The 12688-nt window shown below is 44.7% G+C and overlaps 1 protein-coding gene across 1 annotated transcript; it reads left to right on the forward strand.

Annotated features, from left to right (window-relative positions):
- Positions 1 to 208: 208 nt before the first annotated feature.
- On the forward strand, positions 209 to 10248 carry rgmb (repulsive guidance molecule BMP co-receptor b). Its single transcript, XM_053420827.1, has 3 exons — positions 209 to 796; positions 4907 to 5448; positions 7812 to 10248. The coding sequence occupies exons 1-3, from the start codon at positions 679 to 681 to the stop codon at positions 8574 to 8576; spliced, it is 1425 nt and encodes a 474-aa protein (XP_053276802.1). The 5' UTR covers positions 209 to 678; the 3' UTR covers positions 8577 to 10248.
- The last annotated feature ends 2440 nt before the right edge of the window (positions 10249 to 12688 follow it).

The following is a 12688-nucleotide window of genomic DNA, read 5'->3' on the forward strand; positions in this document are numbered from 1 at the left end:
CTCTCTCTCTCTCTCTCTCTCTCTCTCTCTCTCTCTCTCTCTCTCTCTCTCTCTCTCTCTCTCTCTCTCTGTGTGTGCATGTGTTTGCGTGTGCGTGTGCGTACTTGAGTCTTTGTAGGCGGGTTTTCCGCCAACAGGGTTTGGTTGATTCAGTATTGATTTGTCGGTGAGGCGGAGGAGGAGGAGGAGAAGAAAGTGAAGTGGGAGGAGTGGAGGAGAAAACCCCGGCCTGAGAGTGAGCGAGAGAGAGGGGGGAGAGAGAGAAATAGAGAGACAGAGAGTGAGAGAGAGAAAAGGGGGAGAGACACAGAGAGAAAGGGGAGAGAGAGAGACACAGAGAGAAAGGGGAGAGAGAGAAAGAGATCATCACAAGGTAAAAGTCAGACCGTGGAGGGAGCGCACTTACTGGATATACGCAGGGAGGGAAAAGTAAAAGTGTCTTTGGCCGGAGTGACTTTAGCTCGTACTTTCTGCTCCTTCCTTCCTCTCCAACCGCTCCGCCCTGCATTCCGCGGAGCAGCTGTGTTTTAATGCGAACCCGAGGAGGAGAGGAAGGAGAGAAGAGTGACGAAGAAGAGACAGAAGAAGAGGAAGAAGTGAGAAGAAGGCCTGGACGCCACCCCTCCTCGCCCTCTGGATCTCCGTCCACTCTCCCCTCCTGGCCCTGCATGGACGGGGATGGGGAGAGCCGGATGCTGTTGCCGCGGGGCTGAGCGCCTCGCCTCCCCGTCTCTGGTGCGCCGTTTCCGGCCACTGCTGCTGCTGGTCATCGCTCTGTGCTGCGGTGCTCAGATAGGTAACTAGAACTGCACTTTCCACACCGCAGCGACTGCACGTCTCTCGGCCATGAGCCGCAGCACATCTGGGGTTTTACGCACTCTTTTACGCTGTTACGCACTAATTTCTGTGAGCTCCTGCAGCTACAAACCTCTGCAATCTATCTTCTTAGTCTGCTGCATTATTAGCCTTTAGTCATCGGATACTTTATTAGTTATTAAGTAGTCATTGTGCTTGCGATCCTTGTGTTAGGCCCTGACAATGGCTCTCTCTCCAGCGGCAGTGCTGCAGTCTGAGCCCGGATCGAGTTTCCCCTCTCTCCTGGGCCGTCATTCTCCTGTCTGCCCCTAATGGCTCATGGAGGAGGGGAAGAGAAGGGGAGAGAGTGTGACTACCTCTCCTCATATTCATACAGAACAGATTATAGCTTCACTCAGAGCGATATACAAGGAGTCAAGAAAGAAACAACTGAATGTATCCGGGGTGTTAATGAGAAAAGTTTAGATTGGATCTGTGCTGTGTTTTAAATCAGAGTAAATCTGTGTGGGATACAGTTTATGTTCAGTTGCATAGTGCAAATTAATTAAAACGTAATAATAATACTATAAAAATGAAGTTGCATGATGTAATGGAGATGTCTATATTGTCATGTGTGCTTGACAATATGTAAATTCACATAACATGCAGGCTGGAACCTTGAAAACAAAAAGGTGAAATAATCTAAACTAAATTTCATGGTACTCATTGTTTTTCTTCTGATAATCAGAAAAGTCTAGAGATCACATATAACAATTTACAAGTCAAATCCTAGGTAGATAAGAAATAATGAAACAAAAGAAGATTGTGTGGACCTAAAGCCAAAAGTGTTTGCAAGGATTATTGACAGTAAAACATAATGTGACTCATATTTGTAACTAGACAAAGTCATCATTCAGGCTTTATCTGCCTTATCGCATTGTTCATTCGGTTCAAATCATTTTTGCTTCAGTTCAGAAACACATGCATTTCTCATTTGGTGCAAAAAGCAACACAATGTCCCCTCTCACCCCAGCATGTTATTGTGTGTTGGTCGACAGTGTGTTGCTGCGTGTGTGCAGGGGGTCGCCTGTTGTTGGTGGCTGTCTGTTCAGCAGTCACACCTCCAGTAATTAGTTTAACACGGCTCAGGCAGTGGGACAAAAAACGCCTCTGCACACAGCCTGGTGGGAACACAGACCCACTTCACTGTAAAGACCCTCGTGGCACTTTCTCCTGCATGTAGCCTCACTTGGAAAGAATGTGCATTATTTGGTCTTTCTCAGCAAAACATTTTTGTTCGTTAAAATTTCCATGCAACACGTTTCATTGTTGGTCCAGCTGTCAAGCCCATGTGTTGGGTTGGCCTGGAAGGCAGGAATGTCTGAACTGTTGACTATTGTCTGCAGTGTCCAGGCGAGGTAGAGAGAGAGAGAGAGAGAGAGAGAGAGAGAGAGAGAGAGAGAGAGAGAGAGAGAGAGAGAGTGCACGCTTTAGTGAGCTCCTGTAAAGCTTCATACCACCAAAAGCTTGGAGGGCTGTTTGCGTGTGAGAGTGCACACAACAAGGTGATCAATAAGCACTTCACAAGCCATTCTCCCGGCCGAGAGATGATCCCAGTAGATCCCTCTCTGATCCCCGGAGATCAGAGAAGTTGCGGGCATCTCGACAGGGAGACAAAGAATCAGTAAAAATTGGAGAGATTCAGCCGCAGGATCTTCTGACCTCTGTGTGATGTTGGCGAGGGTGCCTGAGGATGCAGGGAGGAGAGGCTGAGAAATGGCGAGGAGACTTGGAATCGGGTTGAGAGGGCTTAAGGCTGAAAACTGAGCAGTGCTGATGGAGGCAAAAGATTCAAACTGGGGGGAAGAATCTGATCTGAGCAGGTCCGAGCAGATGATGCTTGGGAGAGGAGGCCCATCAGATGAAGGGGTCAGCTGGGAGAGGGGGATGGAGTGAAACGGAGAGTTTGATATAGGACATGAAAGTGATGGTGTGGGCATTTGTGACTATATAAGATATTTACCCCTAGGGATGAAACAGACCAGACTGTTCATGTATTGAAAGGCCTTCACACGTGGAGTTCTTTATTCTCTCCTTAACAATACCGTCAAGTCAATTCAGCTCTCAACCTCGGCTCGATTTACCACATATCTCCTCTGCATGAGCTCAGATGGGATTTACTTTTGACAGAGCAGCTCTGTGTAGTCAGAGAGGACACTCAGGAGGACGGCTCCACCAAAGGGAGATTTTGAGGAAGCCTTGAAGTATGAAAATTACGCTTTCATATTGATTTAGAACATCATATAACAAATCTGGTGCATTCACAAGAAGGAGAGAGTGCAGGGCGAGCTATAAAAGCAGCAGCACAATGGGAGCTGGTGTGAAACTTCAGCAGATACTTGTCGTCACAGAGTTTTTAACCTTTTATAAGTCAGTGGTTTGAACTCCTTCAGTTACAGGGCCAACTCCTTTTTTTTTTTTTTTTTTTTGCTATGTCACCCTGCTGGGACCATGTCAGTGAATGAGCGCTTTTGTGTGTGTTTTCAGAGCACCTCCAGATTCTGATATCCTCTGAGAGAGAATAGAAACCCACTCTGATTAGATTGGAAGCGGCATTTAGGTTCTACAGGGGCAGATAGGAGGGAGAGAAAGAGGCTGCTGCTGCGCCAGTCAAACACACAATGTGTCCTCAGTGCTCGGACCGTCTGAGTAGCAGTGGTTGGCCTGGACGGCAGCCTGTGTGTGTGTGTGTGTGGTGTCAGTATTTAACAGGCTGGGGAGAGATTCTGAAGCACAGTGTGAGTGAGTGGGGTTCCGTACCTGCACCCTGATTTTTAAAACTCAGAGCACTACTGCCCCCAAATGGTGTCATCCAAGTCCTTCATGCCGGTGAAATCAAGTAATGTACAAAGAGCTGGAATGTGCTGTTTGCGTAAGTGTGTGTGTTCATGTGTCAGTGGGAACTCGTGGTTGTTAAGCGATGCTGTGACATTAAAGGAATCTGTTGATTTCAGTGAAAAACCGTATACTTTCTGCTTATGTGTGGCCATTACGACAAATCAGGGACTGTGCGTATTTAACAAAAGCACGTCCAGCATATTTTCTATAACTATTTCTACGTGTGTGTGTGTGTGTGTGTGTGTGTGTGTGTGTGTGTGTGTGTGTGTGTGTGTGTGTGCTTGGCTGCCCATACACTGCAGAGCCTCTCTCTCTCCCTCTCTCTCTCTGGTCTAATTTAATAGGAGCACACTGTGACTGATGCATTAGGTCTGGTCTCTAATCTATTCTCTCTCTCTCTCTCTCTCTCTCTCTCTCGCTCAGACTCCCTCTCTCTCTGATGTAAAAGGATATGAAAGGCCGGTCTGACCCTCGTTACATTCAGAAACGTAGCAATAGATAAAACGTCACGGACGATTTTCAGACCAAGAAATTTGTTCTTGATTCTTTCACAAGGGCAGAATAATCTGTCTTCTAGGACACATGGACGTACTCGGGCCCGGTCGGCTGATCGCCATTAAAGCTGTAAACAAACATTTAAGTGGAAAAAACTTTGGCCTTTTTTTGTCTGATGAAGGGGAATTTTGACTGTGAGAATGAGCACAGAATTATATCAACAGGAAGGTGTCAAGACAAATAAGCTTTACAGCATCATGGTAGTATGGATGCGTGCGGGGCACACCTTGTATTGTCTTCTTATCTGTGCCTTCTGAATTTATAAATGTCTTTCTCTCACTTGTTCCTGGGCTGTATAAGCAGTGTTATCTTACTCCTTGTGGGAAAACGTTCTTTATCTTTTCTCTCCGGCTGCTCTTTGGTTTATTACACTTAAGGTTTATTATACTCACAGAGCGGCTCTGCTGATTGATCAAGACTTTGAATGAGCGGTTCGTTCTTTTTGCTATTTTACAAGGCTGGATTGTAAGAGGCTGGTAGCCTTGTGTGTTTAAGATCAAAGCTTTCTGTCTTCACACGACGACCTCAGATCCAGCTGTCACTCTCGAATTATCAGACATATTTCTTTCCGTCTGTTTTTCAGCCAGTCACCCACTTGTATTACTGTAATGATATCTCTCTCTTGCAGTATTTCTGACTGTCTGTGTTTCCTCTCCAGGTCAGTGTCAAGTGGCCACCCCTCAGTGTCGCATCCAGAAGTGCACCACCGACTTCGTGTCCCTGACCTACCACCTGACGCCGGCTGTGGATGGCTTCAACATTGAATTCTGCAAGGCTTTGCGCGCGTACTCAGCCTGCACCCAGAGGACGGCCAAGTCCTGCCGGGGGAACCTGGTCTTTCACTCGGCCGTGCTGGGCATCTCAGACCTCATGAGCCAGAGGAACTGCTCCAGAGACGGGCCCACTTCCTCCACGCACCCCGAGGTTCACCTGGAGCCCTGCAGCTACCACAGTCGCACCCAGCACGCCCACACACACTCCCACGTGCATGCACATTCGCACGCTCACAGCCACGGCCACTCTCTGCCTGTGTACCTGTTCTGCGGGCTGTTTGGGGACCCGCACCTGAGGACATTTAAGGACAGTTTCCAGACTTGTAAGGTGGAGGGGGCGTGGCCTCTCATCGACAATGACTATCTGTCGGTGCAGGTCACTAATATTCCCGTGGTTCCTGGCTCCAGCGCCACAGCAACCAATAAGGTGAGGAATAAACTGGCGCAGAGGGACGACAGAACACACACACACACACACACACACACACACACAAACACAGATAAGTGGGCTTTCTGTCAGACTAATTTGGTGTCATTAAGACTGAAAGAGTAACCTAAGTGAGAGCAGCTGCTGTAATTTACTTTATCTATGTGTGTGTGTGTGTGTGTGTTTCTATAATGACATCTAAGTTGTCCTCCTGTGTCTCAGAGAGAGAAATCTTATCTACTTGAAGCTGGAAAACAACCTCACTCTCCCAGCTCTACTTGTCCTTCTCTCTTTTCTCCTGTGTCGCTCTCTGTGTCTTTCACGCCCTCCTGACTCACAGATGTGAGGCGAAGAGACCGATCTTGTGACTGTCGCTTTTGACTGAAGCAGTGTTGGAAACCTAACTTGGTTAATGGCTGCATATAGCATGACCTTTAATAACATGGAATGAAATGTGTGAAAGGACTTATTGTTTACTTACTCATGTGCGTGCGCTTGTGTGTGTGTGTGACTAGTAGGTGGCGCTTCATACACTCAGCTTAAAGCACTTTGCATGTAAAATATGCTTCCTTATCTGTTTAAGAGAGAAATGACACACAAGCACTTATAAACACAGACACACACACACCAAATGGATGACAAGCCATACAAGGTAATCTTTGTGGTGTTAAAGAAGCAATGTTGATGTTTCCCCCGATGGTCGACTACCCTCTCTAGTTTAGTCGATAGCTTTAATTATTAAAGCACATACACACCCATGTATACACTTAGTCATACAAATGCCGGCACACATACACACACACACACACACACACACACACATGCACGTATAAAGCAAGTAGTCGGGGTTGCTATACAGTGGAGCTGAAGGTCTAACCTTGTGTCAGAGGTGGGGCAAGTTATTAGTCATGATTATTAGGGACACACACACACACACACACACACACACACACACACACACACACACACACACATACACAAACCACACACATTAACAGCCCTCTAGGCTTAATGGCCTGCCAGGCCTCATTCCTCACAGCTGTCATGTGAACAAAGCAGCCATTCTCCGGAACTATGATGTTAGTGCTAACCGTAATGCTCACACCACACCCTGTATCCACCACTGCTTCCACTCACTACTGGCACCCTATGTGTTTTATGTGCAAATGTGTGTTCATGTTTGTGTGTGTGTGTGTGTGTGTGTGTGTGTGTGTGTGTGTGTGTGCGTGCATGTGTCAGCATGTTTGCATAGCTGTGTCAAATTACAACTCGTTAAAAAGTAATTTAGTCATTTCTCAAATGTTGTGTGATGAGAGTCAATAACCTGTGTAATCGGTGAAAGTTAATATTTGTCCGTGTGTGTGAGAGAGAGAAAAAGATTCCCTTTACTTAAGGTTGTAACCGGTGATACTTTTTCATTATTTATTAATCTGGTGATTTATTAGTGATCAATGTTGGAGTCCCGAAGTAAATCCCGTTTTGAGTTTTGCTCAATGAAAAATACTAAATAAATAACGACACAAAATGTGAAATTATTTGTAGATAAATTCAGTTTATCAACTAAACAGTTTACTACTGCTTCAAACTAGCTTGGACTTTGATTCATTTGATGAGTATTATTGAGTCTTGAAAATGTAAAAGGAAACTGTGAAAAAGGAACCACAGAATTTGTACTTTTGGTAATGCTGACCTTATTTCTGGTGACACTTACTATTCCCACTGGTGCTATTACCTATGTTACTGTAGTTACTGGTGGTACTGGTTTTATTACTGATGTTATTGATATTACTGCTCTTACTTGAGTTACTACTGCTATTACTGTAGTTACTGGTGGTACTGGTTTTATTACTGATGTTATTGATATTACTGCTCTTACTTTAGTTACTACTGCTATTACTGTAGTTACTGGAGTTATCACTGATGCTACTATCGATATTGCTGGTGTAACTTTAGTTACTACTGATATTTCTGTAGGTCCTGGTGTTATAACTGCTGTAACTGTTGTTACTGCTATTATTGTAGTTACTGATGTTAGTACCAGTGTTTAAATACCCATAGTTAGTTGGATGTAGCCATGTATAAGGACCCTAAAATAAGTTAATATTATTGCCATCATATTTTCACAACAATAAAATGATAATAGTAAGAATTATGTGGAAAAATCCAATAATAACTGGATTTTTAACCAGGGTTCGTATAGGGCACGATAAAAGACTACAAAGTTTAAAAAAAAGACAAAAAACATTGAGCTGGTGCAGGGAATGAAAGTGTAACTGCTAACAATTCCTTGCATTTATTTATTTTAAAACTGACTTCAACCGAGCACACTTTAAACTTGAAATGTCTCTCTATCTTTTCCCCAGATAACTGTCATCTTTAAACCCTACGACGGCTGCACAGACCAGAGGGTCTACCAGGCCATCACAGACAACCTCCCCGCTGCCTTCGATGATGGCACTGTGAGCAGTGGAGAACCCATCCACTCTTTAGCTGATGCGGACGGCTCCACTGGGAAGGTCCGGGCTCTGTGGATCTCTGAGCGCACCCCAGGCCACCACATAGAGCTGCACGCCGGCTACATCGGTGTGACTGTGATTGTTCGCCAGATGGGCCGCTACCTGACCCTGGCGGTGCGGATCCCGGAGGAGCTGGCCCAGGCCTACGACGCCACCCAGGACCTGCAGCTCTGTCTGAACGGCTGCCCCAGTGCAGAACGCATCGACCAGGCTGGACACCTCCCCCTGCCCATCTCCCCTACTGCGCTTGGCCTGCAGCTTCAGCACCTCCGTCGGCCCAGCTACTCATCACAGATACAAGCTCCCCCGTACGGTCCTCTGCAGGTTTTCAGCGTGGAAGGGGCGAAGGAGCGCTGCAGGGAGAAGCTGGAGGTGCAGGACATTTACTTTCACTCCTGCGTGTTTGATCTCTTGACCACTGGGGATGCTAATTTCACAGTGGCGGCGTTCAGCGCCCAGAAGGACATGGAAAGCCTCCACCCACACCGGGACAGATGGAGGATCTACCCCCGCGGCTCGGCCACCTCAACCTTACATTCCGATGTTCCACAGCCTATCAAGCAGCTCGCTCTGCTCCTGCTGTGTGCTCTAAGTGTGGTGTTCACGTATTAGCGAGAGAGTAAATCTTCTGGTGTGCCTGCACGCGTGCGGGCTTGTGTATGTATGTGCACTAGAAAGAGAGTTTTTTTTTTGATGAGCACTGATTCCTCTCAAGCTGCGAGTGTACAGCAGACGTGACAGCTACCAGAATCCAGATGTTTTTGTAGAAGAGGTGGAAGACACTCCCAGAGGGCATAGGAGATACTGACTGCATCTTACCTCCTAGAATCAGTCCTCTGGAGGTAAACAACCCAGGAGATGGGATGATGGCTAACACAATCTGTCTTCTTCTTTGGATAGAAAACCATGGACAATAACACAGACATTGATGAGTGGGTGAATTGAGTGTGCGGATATACACTACAGACTGTACATAGTTCATTTTGTCATCAGTGCACAGTGTCATGTCATCGTGTTTGGAGTTTTTTTTGTGCCATTTGATGTGATTTTTCTTTAATACCTCAGACAGAGGATGTTTGTTTTAACAAAAGCACTTTATTTTGATTTTGATTTTTAAAAACTAATCCACATCAGTGTTTCTTCTTCTCACTTGTTCTCCTCCACCAAAAAACTCCAGTGGATCAGATTTGAGTTTTTTTTATCTTTTCAAAGTAAAAGTCAGCTGATCACGAGGAGCAGCCAGTTTTGTCAGAAATGAATCACTCTTCCAGTAGCTGATTTGACTCCGTGTCCCGTTTTAAAGTCGCTCATTGTGAGTCGTTCTGTTGAATGTATTATGAACATTGTCACAGCAAATGCCATCAGTGCTATTTTGTTGCTTTATGAATTTGTTGTGTTTCCTCAGTCCTGATTTCAAATATGGGTGTGTGTGTGTGTGCGTGTGTGTACTTGTGAGTGTGCATGGGTCCGTCATTGGTGACATGCTTGAATCTGTGACCATACTGGCTCAAGTTTTGCTTCTCAATGTATTCTTTGTTGTTTTAATTTGAGCCAAAGACGGATGATGTATTTTTTTAATGTAGAAACAATATCATAACTCACCTCCAAACCAGCACCCACCTCCTCCTCCATCTCCTCATCCTCCTCCTCCTCCTCCTCCTCCTCCTCCTCACAGTCCCCCTCTCCCCTTTTTTGTAAATTGCTACTGTAGACTATTTTTTTCCTACTGCCACGATTGACAAGCTACTCCTTAATGACGTATGTGTACGATACTGGAGTGTAGACAAAACACTGCAAATCACTGAGGAAACTTCCCCACACAGTCTGCTTGGATACATATACTCCAGCAGTGTATTGTGGGTAATGAATGCCATTTTACACCTAGTAGATATGCCAATCCCTACAACTGTGAGCTTTCTTAACATGTAACATTCTGTATAGTTATGTCCCACTTGTTTGGCCACATAAGCTTAATCTCTGTTGTCTTATTTTGGCATTGTGACCTCTTACATCACGTGTGAGTGTCAGTTCGGTGAAGAGTGACTGGTCAGTGTTGAAATACTTAACTTATTTATGAACGTAGTGTCCTGTAGAGGAAGTAAAGCTCCATATTCTTACTGTTGGATAATAATTTAAAAATAATGTCAGATGTGATTGTACTGCCACCTAGTGGTGCTCTGTTGCTATATGTGTTATGTTAAAAAAAAGAAAAGAAAAAAAAGAGGAAACAAACTGTGTGCAAGTGTTTTATTTAAAACAATAAAGTCCAAATGGTCAAAACATACTTCTTGTTAATTAATTTTACATTTACAAGAATTAAAAGAGAAAAACAAGAATAATAGAGATATAAAATTACACTAATTAGTAAACCCTGATGAAATAACCTTTTGCCTTTAGTCTTACCCTAACCACAATTTACCCCTAACCTTAACCAGGACCTGAGTGACCTTTTACCTCATTAGGACCTGACTTTGATCCACATGGGAACTACAGGTCCTGACAAGATCAGCATTTGGGCTGGAAAAAGTCCTAATCAAAAGGAGCTCACAAACACATACACACACACAAACACACGCACACACACACACACACACACACACACACACACACACACACACACACACACACACTAACCCATCTGTCTGAGGTTAGGTTTTAAACCGGCACACAATCTGCTTTCAACAGTCGGCGACACCTGGGATGTTGGAGTGAAAGAGCTGAAAATGGCGCGAGATCTGAAGCATTTGAGGATTGCTTCTCCTGTGATCAACACAGTGAATCATTTCACCATTCAATCCAAGAGAGTGTCCAAAAAGCTCTGTGTAGGACGACAGGACCAAACCTATGATGTTCCAATGCAGAAATCCTCACTTCAGACAAGAAAAAGTTCCCTTCCCTGGGATACTTCTCTTTTCACGGTCATATAACATGTCAGAAGTTCTCCATCTAAAAAGTAAAATATAATGCTCAAGATGAATCACACTAGTAGACAACAGAATAATACTTACTCAACATGTATACAGGCTACTTGCATATGAGTGTACACGAGCATTACGTTTCTATGGATAATACTAATCTAATCTATAATAAACTATACCAGTCATATTTGGTTCCAATTAAAGCTCACAGACTCTTACCACTTAATAACAGCGTAGAAGGTCATCAGGGCGTTAAAGCCGATGCTCTTCATGAGAAGCAGCCTCATCCACAGTACAACCACTGTGTTAGTCCACACATCAATATCTGCAGATCAAACCACACAGACCAGCGTGAGGCACAACATCTGTACTGAAACATCTGTATTAAAAAAATTCGAATTTACCTTCTGTCTTTTCGTCTTCATTGCAAGTCTTGTCTCGATGACCTGATGATTTGAAATATTTCAAGATCTTAAATTAAAGCACAATAAGACTCCAATATGTTCACGTGACAGCTGTTCTCCTACCTGCTGATATGACGTGGTGTCGCTCGAAGACTCTAGGGTGTCGCCTGCGGCTCACGGAGCAACGGTAAGAAGGCCAGTCGCTGGTCACCACTGTGATTATCGACACAGGGCTGTGGCGACGATGCTGCTTGCTCAGAGCAATGCTGCGTGGTGCGGTAGACATGTAGTCATCTGACGGTGACCTCCAACTGACCTCCAGGTGACCCCTCCTGAAGTCCCTAACCATGCAAACCAGCAGGGTCCAGCCAAGCCTTTCCCCCAAAAGATGGACCGGGGGGGCCAGAGACGCCAGGATGTCACCCTTCACCCCTCCTGACCCAGAGGAGGAAGAAGGACCATGACGAGGAATATGTAACAATTAAAAAAAGAATAAACTACAATGGCACTTGGTAAAGCGCATCAAAGATCCTCTCTCTCCTTAAATTCAAGCAAGCTGCACCAAATTCCACACAGTCATAGAGAACAGTTCAGTAATTATATCATTTTCATCAAGAACCATAGATTCTTCCCTGGGAAAACAGGGAAAATGTGAAACACAAAAAACAATTCCCTATCCCGCAATGATAAAGAAAATATAAAAACGTTCCTGAATCTGCCCTCTAATTCCGCTCTGCACCAAAGTGTATCTGTGTTCAGAGCCTAACAACATTCCTAAACTAAGTTTCATGGGAATCCGTCCAGTTGTTGTTGCGTAGTCTTGTTTACAAACAAACTAACACAGAGACAAGGATGAAAAAGCAATGATGAGTTAATTATTACTTAATATATAAATGTAATGATGTTACAACATGTGCATTCAAATTGTATTTGCAAACTGCTGCTGTTGATGTTTGTCATGTAGTAACTTAGGTAGAAGGTGTCAGTCTTCTTATACGCAGGCTGCCTCTGTCTTTCTAAATGATCTTTGGAAATTTGAAATATTCTCACATACTGATTCATAATATCCATCTTCTATATGAGTCATGTTTTACAGATTAAAAGCTCTTACCGGTCCATAAATAGATGATAGGAAGGTAAAATAAACCTCTGGAAGACTCAGTCATGTCTGCTTTCATCAGAGTAGCTTCTCACCCCTCTGTGTGAGTGTGTGTGTGTGAGTGAGTGAGTGTGTGTGTGTGTGTGTGTGTGTGTGTGTGTGTGTGTGTGTGTGTGTGTGAAATGTGGGCATGGCGTTTGGATTTGCCTGGAGCGTTGCATTATGGGGGATCAACATGTCTCATTGTTGTGACCTTTTACAATGGTATTCCCCTCACTCCCCCCCCCCCCCCCCCACACACAC

This window comes from Pleuronectes platessa, chromosome 4 (assembly GCF_947347685.1).
Source record: "Pleuronectes platessa chromosome 4, fPlePla1.1, whole genome shotgun sequence".
Lineage (NCBI taxonomy): Eukaryota > Metazoa > Chordata > Actinopteri > Pleuronectiformes > Pleuronectidae > Pleuronectes > Pleuronectes platessa.